General features: G+C 42.4%; 1 protein-coding gene across 6 annotated transcripts in view; it reads left to right on the forward strand.

Moving 5' to 3' along the window:
- The window catches only part of SAMD4A (sterile alpha motif domain containing 4A), a 226904-nt gene that overhangs the window by 120910 nt on the left and 86520 nt on the right, over positions 1–19474 (forward strand). For all 6 annotated transcript variants that reach the window (XM_019968950.2, XM_019968952.2, XM_070797625.1 and 3 more), the window contains one exon: positions 15941–16459. In XM_019968950.2, the coding sequence (XP_019824509.1) occupies positions 15941–16459 (519 nt within the window). The remainder of the gene's footprint in view (positions 1–15940; positions 16460–19474) is intronic.

The following is a 19474-nucleotide window of genomic DNA, read 5'->3' on the forward strand; positions in this document are numbered from 1 at the left end:
TGTGTCCAGGGATCCAAGTCTCCAGGCTGCTCAGCTTCTCTACTTGTGTGTGTGTGTGTGTGTGTGTGTGTGTGTGTGTAGGGGTGGGTGGGTAGGAAGAGCTCTCAGAGTGGATAGACCCTTGGGAGGGCGCTGATATGAAAATGGCGTCCACTTATGAAGAAAGGCCAGCCCTCCCCTTCTGCTGGGACTCAGTGTCCCATCACCATTCTGCTCTGGTCCAGAGAGCTCTGCTGTTGACCCTTAGCACGCTAACCAGAGACCAGCGAAGCCGAGAAGGAACAGATCTGCGTCATTAGCTGTGATAGAAAAGCATGGGTGTCTTTGTCCAGTTTGGTCTAGCAAGCATGTGTGATCAGCAATGACCTCGGCAAACAAATAGACATGTAAGCAGGAGATGCTGGCCCTGGCCTCAAGGAGCCAACAGGCTAATGGAAGAGAAAGAGTATTGTTTGTCATTGAGCCAGGCAATGTGGTAGAGAGAAGCAGTGAGGGCCAGAGTAAATCAATAGGATTCAAGGAAGGAGGTTGCTTTCTAAACCATGTCATGGATGATGGCAGGGAGGAGGGAATGAGTTTGGACCTAAACAGGGCATATCTACAGCAAAGAATACTTAATAAATAATAATCTCTTAGGATTTAAACAGCCAACGGTTAAGTCTCCATTGCTATAATCATAATTGATTAAGCTCTTCTTCATGTTTTTCCGGTAAATCATGTTTTTGATGCTGGCTGGAGGTCTCCTGGAGGCTCTGGGGTTATTTTATTATTTTTTTTTCAAACTTTAAACTTTTTATTTTGTATTGGGGTATAGCCGCACTCCAGCACTCTTGCCTGGAAAATCCCATGGACGGAGGAGCCTGGTAGGCCACAGTCCATGGGGTCACTAAGAGTCAGACAAGACTCAGCGACTTCACTTTCACTTTTCACTTTCATGCATTGGAGAAGGAAATGGCAACCCACTCCAGTGTTCTTGCCTGGAGAATCCCAGGGACGGGGGAGCCTGGTGGGGTGCCGTCTATGGGGTCGCACAGATTCGGACACGACTGAAGCGACTTAGCAGCAGCAGCAGAGCCAGTTAACAATGTTGTAATAGTTTCAGGTGAGCGTCTAAGGGACTCAGCCACACATATGAATGTATCTGTTCTCTGGGGTTATTATTAGAAAATGGATTCTGCTCCTTACAGAGTTGCCTATTCTATCAATGGAGATATTTTAAAAGTATTTCTCTACCCTTCTAGTCTAACTCTTTTCCAAATTCTTTGTATTACAGATATTTCTATGGGGTAAGAAAGTTTTCTCTGACCCTGTACCCCATTGAAAAAGTGGGATCATAGAACCAGGACACATACATGGACAGGGACAAAAGATAAATATCCAGTGGATTAATAAATACATGCACCTCCAAAGGTGGTGGTGTAAAGCCAGATTAAAAGCAAACAGGCGGCTTCTGTCACTCCCTGCTCTGAACTAGTGTGGCCTAAGTCCACTCACTGTTTTCATGTCTTTCTTTAGTTTAGAATTCTAGACGGTACGTTTTGAGACTCAGGAAGCAGGATCAAGAAGCCCGTGTCCACAGACATTGTAACTATGGGCTCTGAGCTCTTGACTCCTCTAGCAACATCCCCACAAAGTCTCCTAAAGCAGAGTGTCCTCATCTGGTCAGTCCTCCTGATTCCGGTCCAGCCACTGGCCTTCGATTCTGTTTAATTTCACAGTGAGATGCCCAGAAGGAGGGAAATGGCCTCAGCCGTTCTCATTTCTGATTAGAGAATTTCATCCTTTACCACTGTTCTTCCTATCTTTTTTCCTTCAGACCCCACTGACCGAGAGGACTACAGAAATTAAAAAGTAACTCTCCTCAAAAAATCTAAAACGTCTCATTCTGTCTGATTGCCTCAACAGACCTACTAACCTGAAAGTGAATTCAGTGCACAAGTAAGAGGTGAAAATAACCTGCCTTTTCTGCTTGCCTTTGCATAAATTCCTGGAGGTGGCTAATAGCTCCAGAGATCCCAAAAAGGCGGTGTGCCTCTAACTCCCTCTGCAGGGCTGTGGGTAATGAGGACTCCAGGGTGGGATTGGCTCTGTCCTAGGGTTGGTCACCCAACTCTGTCCTTAGGCAGTTAACCAGGCCCCCTTTTCAAGTACATTAACAGTTAATTTGTGACCATGGATTTAGATATCTTACCTTCACATATTTGTCCATTCTATCCTCTGTTGAATAACTTGTACATATATTTAAGATTTCCTACCTAAGTGAGTGATGCATACATTTTACTGTCAACTTTTCCATCATGGGTATGTTTGGCATATGTGTGTGCTGTTCCCTGGTGATAACATTTACACACATCCCAGGGCACTCACATTCACTCTCACACTTTGGATTCTCATCTCTTAAAATGGGAAATTTTGTCAAGCAACTTCCTCATTATTTTAGAAAGTGTGGGACCTAGTGAGTCGATAGTCCAGGCTCACTTCAAGACATTGTAAGGCTCCATGTGCTCAGAGATGTTCACTCTGGCCCTTGCCAGATTCGTGTTGTTGTTCACCTGCTCAGTTATATCTGACTCTTTGCGACCCCCTGGCCTGCAGCATGCCAGGCTTCCCTGTCCTTCACTGTCTCGGGAGTTTTGTTCAAACTCGTGTCCACTGAGTCGATGATGCCGTCCAACCATTTTATCCTCTGTTACCCGCTTCTCCTCCTGCCCTCAATCTTGCCCAGTGTTTGGAGTCAGCTGTTTGCATCATGTGGCCAAAGTATTGGAGATTCAGCTTCAGCATCAGTCCTTCCAATGGATATTCAGGGTTAATTTCCTTTAGGATTGAATGGTTTGAATATTGTGTGAGACGGCTGTTGTTCAGTTGGGTCTGCTGGATCAAGCACAGATTACTGCTTTGTGATTTGGCCTGTTTACATTCCTCCTGACACTCCCTTGGTGATTTTATCTGGACATTGCCAAGGATTTTGGTTCTGGAGTTCTTCGGTAACAAAGCTCGTTGCAAGTGGCTCCCTGGACCACAGTGTGCTTCTTTTCAGGCTCTTGTTTCCATTGCTTCTTTATAGAGCAAGGCCTCCCTCTAAGTGCAGGAGTGCGGAGCCTGTTTTGTTCCTCTGTAAGGTCAGCGTGAGGATTGCTAATTTATTATTCTGAAATATGATTGGAGAGTCATTTTGTGGTATGTGGGGTTTGTCAGTGGTGGTCTGGGAGGGCGAGAGTGGCACTGAAGATTAGTGAGTGGGAAAACCTCTTGCTTTTGGAACATTTATAGCCTGTCCTCGGAGGGGTTTTGAGTAAAAAAAAAAAAAAAAAAACACTAGCCGAATGTGGTTTGCAAGGATTTGCCTTGCATTTGTCAAGAGTAAGGTAACATTTCCTTCATCTCTAATTTATTAATATATGACTCTTTGGAGACCCATTCCTATGAGGTTTTATTTTAACATGATCACTTATGGCCAAAAAAACTGGGACGTGTAACAGTCTTAACACGACCCTGTTGGCACTGGTTTTGTCTCTTCCTTCAACAGATGTTTGCCAAAGAGTTGCATTAAATGCGTTTAATTCTGCTGTCTCAGCCTAACAAATCTTTATCATGAAGATTACTTTAATTGGTGTCAGTTACAAGCAGAAAAAGCACCCATTACGCTTTTGTTTTCTAGCACTTGGGGAAATTTTCCATCCTAAGTAGAATATTGAAATGGGGGATGGAGTAAAGGTTTTGAAAACTGAGCTAATCATTTTATTTTCCTTTTTTACGTATTCCTAATTTATTTGACGTTAAAGCTAATATTAATCAGAATTCCTCAAGAATCAAACAAGAAAGAGGTGACAGAACAGTTTTGGGGTGACAGTTGGTACCTTCTGTTCCTTTTTTTAAAGGAAATTTCTAAATTTCTAGGAAGTACCTCAGATTTTGAGTAAGAAACCCCAAAGTCTAATGAAACCACTCTCAAACAAAAGGCCTGGAGACAATTTTATATAGCCATTTTAAAATGTGATTAATAAGGAGATGGTAATGCAAGGGAACATGGAGAAAGTCACTACTTTTGTGAGGTTTTGTTCTAGTAGAGAAAGATGGAAGCAGGGTGGTACACAGCAAGTCATGTGATAAATGTGGAGAACAACATAGTAAAGCAGGGCAGGGGGATAAGGAAGTGTGGGGTGAGGGGGTCATGTGGGCAGTTTTACAATGTGGGCAGAGAAAGTCTCACTAAGAAGGTAGCATTTGAGCAAAGACAGAGCTGAGGGAGGGTGAATGTGGATCTGAGGGAAGAACATTCCAGGCTGAAAGACAGCCAGTGCAAAGGTTGGGGATTAGGGCGAGGTCTGCCATGTGCAGAACAGCAAGGGAGCCAGGATGGACTGACATGAATGTGGGACTGTAGAAGGAAGTGAAGCTAGATCACAGAGGGGCTAGTAGGCCTCTCTGTGGCTTTCAGGGCTTCCCAGGTGGCACGGTGGTAAGAGTCCGCCTGTCGATGCAGAAGACTCAGGAGATGCAGTTTTGATCCCTGGGTCAGGAAGACCCCCTGGAGAAGGACATGGCAACCCACTCCAGTATTTTTGCCTGGAAAATCCCACAGACAGAGGAGCCTGGAGAGCTACAGTCCATGAGGTCACAAAGAGTCAGGCATGACTTAGCAACTGAACACCGCCCACACATATGGCTTTTACTCTCTGCCTTCTACTATTGGAATGTTTGATCAGAGAAGTGACATGACTTATCTTCTTGTATAAAAAGATCATCCTGCTTGTTATGTTGATAACAGACTGTTTGCGGGGTGTGGAGGTGGAATGCAGAAGCATGGTAAAGAATAGATTCTGGATATATATATTGAAGACCCAGCACATAGGATTTGCTAACAGATAAAGTATAAGTTGTGAAAAAGAGCAGTCAAGGATGCTCCAGGGTTTCCACCTAAGCTCCTGTGAAGATGGAATAGCCATGTGCTGAGATGGATAAGAAGACCAAAGGTGCAGATCTAGTGAGAGTAAAAGCAAGAGTTCAGTTTTAGACGTTTTAACCTGGGCTGGAGATACAGCTGTGGGAGATACCTGCACTCTTCAGGCCAGAGTCAGAACTGAGGCAAGTGGTTGGGGGAGCTGGCCCGTCTTATGTGCCCTCAGGGAAGGGACAGCCTCAGACCTAGGAGAGCTAGTCATTGCCAGAAGGAGGTCAGAAGCCCCAAGGTGAATTCCAACCCTAACTTGACCTGGGCTGAGATCCACTGCTGGCCTGGATCGCTCAGGAGCAAAGAAGACCTCCTGGAATGACCAGCCATGCCCATACCTGGGAGAAAAGGACTCAGATGGAAACTCCTCATTGAAGAGCTGACAAGATGGATTGGGAGCAGAGGGGGGTCATTGTAGGTATCTGCTGGGGTCAGAGGGACCTGGTTCTTGCCCGTTGAGGATAGTCAGGTGCCTGTGAATGACTAGCACCTAACCATTGTCCTATTCTTAGAGAAATTGCTGGTGGTTATAATGGGATGTAGAGTCTACCACACAGGTCCCTGACTTTTCTAGTAGAAAGGGCAGAAGGATTCTCGAGTGATTCTTCTTTACCAAGTAACATGAAGCTACTAGTTAACTATCGCTGTATGACAAATTGCCCCCAAACTTAATGGCTTCACAAAACAACATTTATCTCACAGTTTTCTGAGGGTCAGAAATTTGGGATTGTCTCGCTGGGTAGTTCTGGCTTAAGATTTCTTGCAAGGTTGTAATCCAGATATTGACTGGAGTTGGAGAATTCACTTCCAAGGTGGTTCACTCACATTGCTGGCAAGTTGGTGCTGGCTGTTAGCAGGAGGCCTGGGTTCCTCCCCTTACAGGCCTCTCTTGGGGCTGCCTGAGTGTCTTCATAGGTTGGTATGACCATCACTTCCACCAGAGCAAGTGAACCAAGAAAGTGAGGTGGAAGCTGTGATGCTTTTTGTGACTTAATCTCAGAATTCCTCCACCATTCTCTATTGGTCACGTGCTGCTGTTCAGATTCAGTTTTAAGAGAGAGTACACAAGGGCCTGACCACCAACAGGCAGGGATCCATGGGGCCCACCAGCCAGCAATTACCCTCCTTAAAAATAGGATGAGGTTTCTATCTTCTCAATCCTTTGTGTCTGCTCAAAGCACCACTTGCAGTTCTAGGAGCTCAGGAACCCCATGTTATCTGGGTCCCCCATCACAGCTGGGCTAATCCACATATTTTGCTGGGCTCCCCCACATGATGGGGATGTTTCTTTAGCCATCTCTAGCTCAAGAGGATCGCTTGAGAGACAGTAGGCAAATGCAAGTACCGACACAGGAATCTCATCCTTTGCCATGTTGGTATTTGCCATTTTCCCCCAAAATTTTTAGGTGCCCTCTCAGCTCCCCTCCCTGCCACATTCATGATGTGTCATGTTCCTGCTGCCCTGTCCCTGATCTGTGCAGAGATGTACTGCCTTTAGAAGCCCTTATTACATGATATTCTAGGACTGAGTTTGTAATACAAATTCTTCCAGGGAGCATTTGACCATTTAAAACACACTGGTATTTCTGCCTTTAGCACATTTATTTAACCTGTAGTCCTTGAATGTGTGCATTTAATTTCCAGCCATTTCTCGCATGAGCAAATTGCCTAAATACACTTGTGAGAAACCCTTTTATGGTAAATGTTATTAAACTGAAAACAAGGGTATAATAAAATAGCAATTTAAGGGTAATTTACTAACAACTGGAGCCCTTAAACATTGACATACCATTGTGTAGTAATAATACCAGACTTGGTATTTAAACACATTCTTTGTCACTCCAAGAATCGCTGGGACAGTTTCCTAATCCTCATGGTCTTTAATTATAGCTCTTTCAGGATTTTTTTTTTTTTTTTTACTACTCATATGTCACCAGTTTATACATTATAAATCATTAGCTTTTGCTCACCTAAGACATCCAGCAAACTCTTATCTCTGCTCCTTATCCAGAGGAATAATAGAGGAAATATTTAGAGGAAGTAACAGAGGAGAGTTGAGAAGAGACTGAACCTTGTTCTTGGACTTCTGTTTTCTAGACTGTCTGACTGACTAGGGTGATATTGGTGTGAATAATAATAGAAACTGCATCATGGAAGTGATTGACTGAACATTTTGAAGATTCCTGGGTCTTCTCAATAAGGAGAATCCCTTGAATACACATCTCAGTAAAGGCCCCTTCTCCCTGGAAAGTGGTGTATATGCTACAAAGAAAGCCAGTGGGCAACCGGGCCGGACCTGCCATTCCTGTCCCAAGTCCCTGCATGCCTGCTTGGCTTCTATTTGAGGGTGGAGATTCTCTCTCTTGTTAGCCCCTGGGAATACTCCCCTGAGAGGTTGATTCAGTACTACCTAGAAAGCAGGGAACTAGGCCCTGCACCATGAGGAGGGACCTCATGTTCTCAGAGGGAGAAGATGTACTCACCGTCCATATAATCAGCACAGGAAGGGCTCCACAGGAAGATACATCATAATCAGAAACCTCTTATTAAGTGGCCCTAAAAACCATCATCATCACAGAATCTAGAAATCCCTCATCTGTATGGTCAGCTCATCCTCTCCCTGAAGGTACCTGGAGTGCTATCACAGCCAAGAAGCTGTTTGGTGAGCAGATAACCAGGATGAGGGACAGTAAGTGAGGGGAGCATTTAGTGGCAACCAGTGAGCTTCATGAGTCTAGCTCAGAATGAGGATGACTTTACTCAGAGGACAGAACTACTCAAAGCCAAAGGGCTAAGACTTCCATTTTCCTAGAGGGGCACTTGGATAGGTGTATTGGTTATCTTTACCCCAACTTAGAAGCTTAATATTAATACAACCATAAATGTGTTATCACACACAGTTTGTCTGGATCAGGAATATGACTCAGGGTCTTTCAAGATGTTCTGTGGTATATAATCACCTGAAGGCTTCACTGGGGCCAGGAATTCAGTTTCCAAGTTGGTCCTGCTGTTGGTAGCAGGACTTAGTTCCTTACCATCAGACCTCCCTCCCTACTGAGTTGCTTGAGTATCCTCCCAACATGGCCGCTGGCTCCCCGCAGAATGAGTAACCCAAGAGAGAGCAAGGGAAAAGCTGCAATGCTGCTTATAACCCAGTTCGTCAAGTCACACCCTATTGCTTCCGCTATTAACACATTCCATTTGATAGAAGTGATTCATTAACTGCAGCCTGCATCTAGAAGGAGTTGATTGGCTCCACCTTTTGGAGAGGACTGTCAAAGACATAGTGGATGTATTTTAAAACCACAAAAAGTACACTGTCCTCTGTAACTTCTTTTTTTCTACTCTTCCATAGCTGACCCAACTCTTCTGCTGATCCATGTATTCTTTTAATATTTCTGCATTATTATATTTGTAAATATAATTCAAGCATAAACAATTTGTATGTAATTACATGCTATATAATTATATTTTAATGTGTTATATAATTACATATGTATTATATATGCAGTATATAATTATATATATAGTATATAATTAGTTATGTATTGTAAATATTAATGTATTTAGCTTACAGCCAAGCTCCTCTAGCACAATAGTCATTATGTATCTTTATGCTAATTTGCATACCTCATTCTGCCTCCTCACTAACTGGGGAACCGGAGGCAGGTTACTTGACCTCCCTGTGCCTCTGTGTCCCCATCCATAAAGTAAGACTGTAATAGGACCTGTCTCATAAGCTTCATCTGAGGATTGAATGAGGAATTGCATGCACAGAGCTTAGAAGAGTGCCTAGCACACAGCAAACATTGAGTACTGTTAGCTGTCAGCATGGCAGCTGGAGCAGTGGCAGAAACAGTTTGATCCAGTTGGCCGTCAGAAGGCCATCGTATTTCCATGTTCCCAGAGGCAGTAAATAAAAGTCATAGTTGTCTTCTTGGCCACGCCATAGCCCCACAGCATCCAAGCAGCCCTGTCCCAAAGGTAGAGAAAGGAGCATTTCAGGCCTGGAAGGGACCAGGGTCAGCAGCTCTTGGTTTTCTTTTCCTCTTTGCTGTGCTTATTCCTTCCCTGGATCCCAGGCTAATCCCTGGCAGAGCGGGCTTACATGGAGATCAGATGTTCAGTTTGTACTCTGAGTCCTATTTCCATTTTGTTTTTGTTTCTGATTTTTTTAGGCTGACCTTTTGTGGAAGGGTGGACTACCCAAACAGGGAAGTGACCTCACAAAAAGCTAGGGAGTCCCTTAGCCTCATGGATTTGTATTAAAGCTTGTTCCCAAATTTCATTTTTAAACATCCATTTTCCAGGGTATGCACTGGCTACATGTGATCAACGTTGGCATCAGGCATAGATTCACCTTCTTCTCAGGCCCTTTTGCTTGCCAGTGACTCTTTAGTTCCTTGGGCTTAATGAATAGACTTTATCTTCATCCTAAGCATATCCATAATGTAAAACATGCCAGGTGTTTGCTGGAAATGTATCGATGAGAAAATTAGAATTGGTGATTTCTTCGTCTCCTAAAGCAACTTTAAAAGAAAGTCTATATACTTACTGGAATGCACAAGGCTTGTCTTGTGTCAGGTGGCAATTTGCTAAATATAGAGTCAGGAACCTTGGAGGGACCTGCTGAGGTCATCTGTGCCCTCCCACCCCCTTCCCCATCTGAATGTCTCTAGCCCTATGCTAGCCAGTTCAGTAGCCACCAGCCACACATGGCCTCTGGGCATTCAGCTGTGGCTAACCCAAGCCGAGATGTGCTGTCAGTGGCAGAGTGCACCTTGGATTAAAAAAAAAATTAGTTGATGTACAATATTGTGTAAGTTATAGGTGTACAATAGAGTGGTTCACAATTCTTAAAGTTCAGACTCCACTTACAGTTATTATAAAATATTGGCTATATTCCCTGTGTTGTACAAGATATTCTTGTAGCTTATTTTACACATAATAGTTTGTGTGTAATAGTTTAATCTCCTACCCCTGTACTCCCCCTTCCCCTTCCTTCTCCCCATTGGTAACCACAAGTTTGTTCTCCATATCTGAGTCTGCTTCCTTTTTCTAATATTCACTAGTTTGTCCTGTTAAAGATTCCACATATAAGTAATAGCACACAGTATTCGTCTTTCTCTGTCTGACTTATTTCACTTAGATAATACCCTCCAAGTCCACTCATGTTCATTCTTTTTTATGGCTGAGTAGTATTCCATTGTGTATACACCACATCCTTATCCATTTATCTGTTGATGAATAGTTAGATTGCTTGCACACCTTGAAAACTGTAAATAATGCTTCTGTGCACATTGTGCATGTATCTTTTCCAATTAGTGTTTTGTTTTTTTTTTTTTTTTCCAAATATATACCCAAGAGTAGAATTTCTGGATCATATAGTAGTTCTATTTTTAGTTTTTTGAGAAAGCTCCATGCTGTTTTTCACAGTGACTGCACCAGTATATATTCCCACCAACAGTGTACAAGGATTCCCTTTTCTCCACACCCTCACCAACTTTTGTTATTTGTAGTCTTTTTGATGATAGCCATTCTGACAGGTAATATCTCATAGTGGTTTTTTTTTACATTTCCCCAATGATTAGTGGTATTGAGCATCTTTTCTTGTGCTTGTTGATATTTGTATTTCTTCTATGGGACAATGTTTATTCAGTTCTTCTGTCCATTTTTTAACTTCTTTTGATGTTGAGATGCATGAACTGTGTATATACATATATATATGTTGGAAATTAACCCCTTATTGGTCACATCATTTGCAGATATTTTCTCCCATTCAGTGGGTTGTCTTTTCATTTTGTCAGTGGTTTCCTTTGCTCTGCAAAAGTTTAATTAGGTCCTGTGTATTTTATTTTCACTTTTATTTCCTCTGCTATAGGATGGATCCAGAAAAAATAGTGCTGTGATTTATGTCAAAGAGTGTTCTGCCTAGGTTTTCTTCTAAAGAGTTTAATCATTTCCGGTCTTACATTTTTGGTTTTTAATCCATTTTGGGTTTATTTTTGTGTATGATGTTAAAGAATGTTCTGATTTCATTTTTTTACATGTAGCTGTCCAGTTTTTCCAATACCACTTATTAAAGAGAGTGTCTTTTCTCCATTGTATATTATTGCTTGCTTTGTTGTAAATTAATTGACCATATGTGCATGGGTTTATTTCTGGACTCTATCCTGTTCCATTGATCTGTGTGTCTATTTTTGTGCTGGTACCATACTTTTTTGATTACTATATCTTTGTAGTATAGTCTGAAGCTAGGGTGGAGAAGGGCATTGCAACCCCCTTCAGTATTCTTGCCTGGAGAATCCCATGGACAGAGAAGCCAGCTAGGCTACAAGTCCATAAGGTTGCACAGAGTCGAACACGACTAAAGTGACTTAGCACGCCTGCCCACCCTGAAGTCAGGAAGTGTGATTCCTCTGACTCTGTTCTTTCTCAAGATTGTTTTGTCTACTCAGGGTCTTTTGTGTTCCCATACAAATTTTAAAATTATTTGTTCTAGTTCTGTGAAGATGTCATTGGTATTTTGATAAAGATTGCACTGAATCTGTAGATTGCCTTTGGTAATATGAAATGTACCCAGGATTTTGAACACTTAGTACAAAGAAAAGAATGCAAAATGTTTCATCAATAATTTTATATTGATTGCAAGTTAAAATAATAATATAGTGATATATATAACTGTATAATGGTTAAATAAAATATATCATTAAAATTAATTTCACCTCCTCTTTTTACTATTCTTTTAATGCTGTTGTTGTTGTTATTTAGTTGCTAAGTCATGTCTGATTCTTTTGTGACCCCACAGACTATAGCCTCCCAGGCTCCTCTGTCCATGGGATTTCCCAGGCAAGGATACTGGAGTGAGTTGCCATTTCCTTCTCCAGGGGACCTTCCTGCCCCAGAGATCAAACCTGCGTCTTCTGCACTGGCAGGAGGATTCTTTACCATTGAGCCACCAGGAAAGCCCCCTTTTAATACTAGAAAAATTTTCAGTTACACATGTGGCTTGCATTATATTTTTATCTGACTGCTTAGCTGGATCATCTATCTCAATTCTTCAAGCCCCCAAGATGGAAGTTGTAGAACCTTCCTTGGTGACTCTTCTGAGTCTTTTGTCATGCTGGCACTTCACTTATTCTCCACATCCAATCTTTTTCTCTCATGCTTGTTTGAAGACTTCTGTTTCAAGTAGTTGACTGTCTATCTCCTTATGAAATCCCTACTTGAAAAAAGTAAAGCATCTCTTCATATTCAGTTATAAGCTCTTTGACCTTTTCACTTTCTACCTCTGCCAACTCTGATAATTTTTTAAAATTTTATTTTATTGAAGGGTAGTTGATTTACAATGTGTTAATTTCTACTGTACAACAAGGTGGTTCAGATTTACCTACATGTACATTCTTTTTTCATATTCTTTTCCATATGGGTTATCACAGGATATTGAGTATAGCGCTATCCAGTAGGATCTTGTTGTTTATCCATTCCATATATAAAAGTTGTATCTGCTAATCCCAAACCCTCAATCCACCCTTCTCGTCCTCACCCTTGGCAACGTGAAGTCTGTTCTCCGAGTCTGTCTCTGGTTTGTCTGTAAGTTCACTGTGTCGTATTTTAGGTTCCATGTATAAGTGATATCGTGGTCTTTGTCTTTCACTTAGTATCGCCATCTCTAAGTCTATCCGTGTTACTGCAAATGGCGTTATTTCATTCTTTTTTATGGCTGAGTAGTATTCCATTGTATATATGCACCACATCTTTATCCATTCATCATTCGATGGGCATTAGGGTTGTCTCCATGTCTTGGCCGTTGTGAATAGTGCTGCTCTGCATAGGGGTACATGTAACTTTTTTTTAAATTATAGTTTTGTACAAACATATATCCCAGGAGTAGGATTGCTCGGTCATATGGCAACTCTATTTTCAGTTTTTTGAGAAATCCCCATACTCTTTTCCAGAGAGGCTGCTCCAACTTACATTCCCATCAATAGTATAGGAAAGGTTCCCTTTTCTCCATACCTTCTCCAGCATTTGTTGTTTGTAGACTTTTTTAATGATGGCAGTTCTCCTGGGGGAGGTGGTACCTCATTGTAGTTTTGATTTGCATTTCTCTCATAATTAGTGATGTTGAGCATCTTTTCACGTGCCCGTTGTTCTGCTGTGTGTCTTCTTTGAAGAAATGTCTATTTAGGTCTTCTGGCCATTTTTAATTGGGTTGTTTGTATTTTTGTTGTTGAGTTGTATGAGCTGCTTGCGTATTTTGGAAATTAATCCCTTGTCAGTCACATCATTTGCAAATACTTCTCCCAGTCCGTTGGCTGTCTTTTTGTTTTGTTTATGGTTTCCTTTGCTGTACAAAAGCTTGTAAGTTTGATTAGGTCCCATTTGTCTATTTTTGCTTTTATTCTATTGCCTTGGGGGACTAACCTAATAAAACACTGGATGATTTATGTCAGAGAATGTTTAGCCTGTATTCTCTTCTAGGAGTTTTATGTTATCATGCCTTATGTTTAAGTCTTTAAGCCATTTTGAGTTTATTTTTGTGTGTGGTAAGAGGGCATGTTCTAACTTCATTGATTTACACGCAGCTGTCCAACTTTCCCAACACCACTTGCTGAAGAGACTGTCTTTTCTCCATTGTATATTCTTGCCTCCTTCGTCGAAGATTAATTGACCATAGGTGTGTGGGTTTCTTTCTGAGGTCTCTATTCTGTTCCATTGATCCATATGTCTGTTTTTGTGCCAGTACCATGCTGTCTTGATTACTGTAGCTTTATATCAACTCTGATAATGGTTAATGGCCTTTCTTGGATCATCTCTGGCCTCTATTATTTTTAAAACTTGGTATCGGAAACCACCCAACATGACTCTAACGTGGGCCTGACTAAGGCAGAGACAAATAGAAGGAATTATTTCTATCATCAAGTACTTGACTGGTCTTTTTGTTACATTACCTCATTTAGTCCTGTAACACAAGGAGGGGCAGGTGCTGTTGGTAGCACTCTTGACTGATGAGGGAGCTGAGGCTCAGAGACGTTGAGGAACTTACCAAAGTTCCATTGCCGATTAAGTGGCAGAGCTGGGATTTGTGTGCCTGACTCTGAAGCCCACATTCTTTTATGACATACCATGCCTTCCTCCCTTGATATTGTTCTTTGAATATACTCCTTCCTCTTGAGAGGCCTTATACGCAGCTGGTGCATTTGTAGCTCATGATCAACACTGACTCTTGAGCTTGGTCTGATGTGTTTGTGCCTCACTAGAATTATGAAGCCCTTCTGCTAAATTCCAGAAATGCCTTTTCAACCTTGCAGATACTTTGTGAAAGCTTTATCCCTTATACAGTCATCAGTGGGCCAGAGTTCAGGTCTTTAGGTATTAGGAATGACTTTTCTGGCAGGGAGCTTTCTTTCCTATCATCCCAGGTCCCGTGGATAGCTATCAGTCTGCAGAACAAACTACTTCTTAAAGGCCAGTTAAGGCAAAGTGTACTGTTAACCCATGTTTGTGTGTGTGTATGTGTTCACTTGTGTCTGACTCTTTGCAACCCCATGGACTATAGCCCGCCAGGCTTCTCTGTCCATGGGATTTTTTCCAGGCAAGAATCCTGGAGTGGTTTGCCATTTCCTTCCCCAGGGGATCTTCCTGACCCAGGGATCTAACCCATGTCTCTTGCATCTCCTGCATTGGCTGGCGGATTCTTACCACTGGTACCACCTGGGAAGCCCCTGTTTAGTTACTCCATGTTACTAACTAACATTACCATTAGGTAATCCATGTTTACCCAAAGGCAAGAAGTTTATGTTTTGAGTAGTCGGGAATAAGAGGAATTCCTTGTAAGAGTGTTGAAAACATTCTCATGGATGAACCTTGAAGAGATTATGCTAAGTGCAATATTCTTATCATAAACGGGCAAATACTGTTGGGTTGGTCAAAAAGTTCATTTGGGTTTTTCCATAAGATCTTAAGAAATATTTGAATGAACTTTTTGGCCAACCCAATTTACAATTCCACTTATATGAGATAAGTAGAGTAGTCAAATATATAGAGACAGAAAGTAGAATAATGGTCATCAGGGGTTGTGGGTATGGAGAATGAGGAGTTAGTGGTTCATGGATATGGAGTTTCAGTTTGGAAAGATAAAAAAGATCTGGAGATGGAGAGTGGTGATGGCTGTACCATAATGTAAATGTACTTAATGCCACAAAATTGTACACTTAAAATGGTTAAAATGGTAAATATTAAGTATATTTAAAAAGTGTATTTTACCATAATAAAAATAACCAAACAGACCTTCTATACTTAAAGAAAAATAGCTTGCTTAGCATGTGTGATCAGAGATGCCGCTGGACCCATCTTGGGTCCATTGTTGATTCTAGCTTTGAGATCACAGTCGATTTCTGAGTCAGCTTCTCATGAGGAAAGTGCAGGCTTCACCCAGATGAGGGGCATCTTTTTTTCCTGATAGATTTCTCCATCTAGGAGATTTTACCCATTTCACACAAATGCACTTGCCAGGGCTCCATCCACTTTCCAGGGATGTCTAGGGAAGGGAAAGCAGCCTTGCCTTTGAGGACGCTACAATATGGACCCTTAATTCTACTCATTTTTCCATGGGGATTTTCTTATTCCTTATTCCCCTATCTGAGGGTATGCCTAGACTATCCTAAGAAATAAAATAGCTGTAAGTTGTATTCATTTGTACCAAAATGGTCATAGCCTCTTTGGAGACCTGCATTAGAGTTAGATTGAGCACCCAAACATTTCAGTGTTAGTGTTTCACTGAAGTCAGCACCCCCTGACAACCTCAGGTCAGATCTCCACTCGAGGCAGAGGCTGCTTTGAGAAAATTTAGCCAGGGTGCCTAGACTGAGACTCCAGGCCCCAGGAATTCTCTTTATACAGTGTGCTGCTTGGTGCCATAGTGTGGTGCTTGGTGCCATGGTGGTGTATTTGCTTATTTGCCCTGCCTGTTTTCCTTTTCAGGAATCATTAACCAATGGCAACAGGAATCCAAGGATAAAGTGATTTCCCTCCTGTTAACTCACCTGCCTTTGCTGAAGCCAGGAAACCTCGACGCAAAAGTAGAGTATATGAAACTGCTGCCCAAAATCCTGGCACACTCCATTGAACACAACCAGCACATCGAGGAGAGCAGGCAGCTGCTGTCCTATGCTTTGATCCATCCGGCCACTTCATTGGAAGACCGCAGTGCTTTGGCCATGTGGCTGAACCACTTGGAGGACCGTACGTCGACCAGCTTTGGCGGCCAGAACCGAGGCCGCTCGGACTCTGTGGATTATGGGCAGACGCACTACTATCACCAAAGACAGAACTCCGATGACAAGCTTAATGGGTGGCAGAACTCTCGGGATTCTGGGATTTGCATCAACGCCTCCAACTGGCAGGACAAAAGTCTGGGGTGTGAGAACGGCCACGTGCCCCTCTACTCATCTTCATCCGTCCCCACCACAATCAATACGATTGGAACCAGCACAAGTACAAGTAAGTCCCCCAGAAGCCCTTTAGTGCAGTCTGGTTTGGTGACTTGCTGTGTGTGGCATGTCCCGCTGGGAATGTCTGCTCTGGGCACCCCGTAACCCTGGGAGAGAAGGGCTGATTGGAATTGGCTGCGGGAAAGGGCTCTTTGGACCCCGTGTTTGTTGTTCTTTCAACTCCTGAAAGAGAAAAATCCTGGGCAGGTAAAAATGATTGATGGTTTAAATTTGGGTTACAAATAGATTAAAAAAAAGAAAAAATTAAATATGAGATAAGTGGTGAAAGAAGGAAACTTCCGCTTTCCACAAACAGAAATGCCTTCACCCAGTACCTTTTACCTGGGGTTTTTGGATTTGCCAAGACATTGAGTTCCCGTGTGATGCTCTATACCTGATTCTAACCCATGTTTAACCAGACAGCCTCATGGGCTTTGTGCATTTTCTTTTCTTTTTCCACTTCTTTTTTTTTTTCCTTTCTTTCTCTTTTTTTTCCCCCTTCCTTTCTTTCTCTTTCTTTTTTTTCTTTTTTAAATTTCACCCTGGAATGTTCCCTCCCTTGCATCTCCTTGTCTTAATCCCCGGTTGTCAGGGTCACTTTTCCTCCTGACCAGGGGGAGCAGGTTTGCTAACTGAGAATGCTGCTCTGTCTGTGGCCTGGTGTGAATGCTGTGGCCTTCTCTCGCTCAGTCTAACCCCTTAGGAGAGGTGGGGCAGGAACGGCTTTGCCAGAGGGGAGAGCAGAGGGCAGCCCTCTGCTCTTTGGACACAAAAGCAAAGTACTCTGCCCGCAGATGGGGCCAGGCCTGGGTCTGGTGGCTCTCTGTGGCTCCCCACTTAGGCTGAGCAAAGTGGAATACATGCTGCTGGCGCCTCTGTATGTGCGTGGGAGAGTGGCCCACCATTGAAGAGAATCCTTGATGCTCGTTTGCATGTGTCTCTGAAGACAGTGTCAGGCCCGAGATAACTTTCTTGGGGAAAAGCTTTCGCAGTTAGACTGTGTGTGCCTGTCAACAGGCAGGAACTCCCAATGAAAAGATCTGAGAGTATGAAGAATTGGCAGTGACAGTTTCTTGGCCTCTGCCTCCACATGGATCTTGGGGCTAATGGGCCTTTTTAAATGGCTTTCTTAAGTAAGTGTGTGGAATTTTCACTACATTGATTGAAACAGTACTTCAGTGAAATAATCAAAGAAATACTTCAGCTACTGCTTTGATAATGCCACAATACGAGGTTTTAAAATTCTTTTCTCCGTTTTCACATTTAGATATTGATAACCTGCATATTTGGGGAATTAGGTGATTATTGCATCATTAATTTATTGTGTAAGAGGTTCTGTGACAGTTTTTTTTTCACAAACTAGTAATCCAGGAAACAGTTTCACTAACCTCTGTGTGATGGAAAGTGATGGCTTGAACTATTCAAACAGACACATGCAGGCTGAGACTACAGAGCTTCTTGGCCCGAGTTTTCTGGGTTAATGACAGAATCTACTAATTGTTTCAAAATTCTTTGATAGTTAGGAGAGATGCAAGCTCTGGGCTGCCTGCCCTCTCAAAACTTGGTCTTTTGTATTTTAAGGGGTTGAGTTTTATGTCATCCATCTTGAAATTAGTCTGGGGTCATCACATTTCCATCTCTGCTGATGTAACACATTTTTGTCAGGTCTTGATAAGATTAGTACATTTGAGATGGTTATCAGATTGTCACTTTTATATTTCACTGTGGCTACCAAGCCCAGCAGATGGGAAGGAAGTGCTTAGATGCTTGTCATTGTCTCCTAGGCCTTTGAGTCTAGTGTAGTACTTGAGCTGAAAAAGGAGGTTTAAGAAGATTACATATTAGAAAAAGAGTACATATTACAAAAGGAATTAGAGCCCTTTTTCAGAGCATCAGTAAAGAAGATAAGAGCTCAGATCTTTCCTCCAGGAAGTTTCATTCAAACACTTGGGTCATATCAACACTTGTATTTTAAGAACATCTCTTTAACAAAACCTTAATGTCATTGCTTTACTCCTCTGCTTTGTCGATAGTAGCTAAATTGTGCTTATCCAAACTGCAGTCCTTTGGGTCATTCATTCACTCAATGCTTCTATCAGATATCTCCTGAGCACCTGGGAGGCAGCTTGACAAAGTAAACAGAAAAAAGACTTTGGTGTCACTGCTTCCTGGGTCCATCCAAACCTCAGACCTGCAATTAGCTACCTACAATTCGGCCAAGTTATTTCACCTCTCTGAGCAAGGTCACCACTTGCAAAGTGGAAACATTCATGATATCTACCTGTGAGGGTTGTGGTGAGGGTAAATAAGATTATGTATGTGAATGCCTGGCCAGGGCTGGCAACAGTAAGCACTCAGTAAGTGTCTGCTAAATGAATGAGAGGGACTGGGTAAGACAATGAATAGCAAAGCACTAGCATTAACTGCCCTCCCCAGACTCTTGTGCTCGTTTGCATTGTACTTTTCCTGAGCCCAGGCCACGCAGAGTGGTCTAGGGGGGCTTGAATATGCTATGACCATTTCACTGCAATAGAAAATGGTTTGGCCTTAAGGGTTCAGATCACAAGATAGAGAAGTGCCAGCTTGTTTGGGAAAAAGCAAACAAGGTTGTTGGCTAAAAATGAGTGAGTGAGGTGGACAACCATGGTAGGGACAGATCGTGCTGGATATTGTGGGTTGCTGCAAGGACTTTGACTTTTGCTCTAAGCAACCCCCTCGGAAGGTTTTTGGCAAAAGAGCGATGTGGTCTGGCTCGTGTTTTAAGGGGGATTGTTTTGGCTGCTGTGTTAAGAATAGATTATACCAGGGCAAGGACAGAAACATAAAGACTAGTTAAGAGACTATTGCAGTAATCCAGGCAAGCTGTTGATTACTTGGACCAGGACGGCCACAGTAGGAGGGGGAGAGAAGTGGTAAAGTCTAGATGTATTTTCAAAGTACAGCCAATAGGATTTCCTGACAGAATAAATGAGTTGTCAGGGGGAAGAATTCAAGAAGGACTCCAGGGATTTTTGCTTACAAAAAT

Source organism: Bos indicus, chromosome 10 (genome assembly GCF_029378745.1).
Source record: "Bos indicus isolate NIAB-ARS_2022 breed Sahiwal x Tharparkar chromosome 10, NIAB-ARS_B.indTharparkar_mat_pri_1.0, whole genome shotgun sequence".
NCBI lineage: Eukaryota > Metazoa > Chordata > Mammalia > Artiodactyla > Bovidae > Bos > Bos indicus.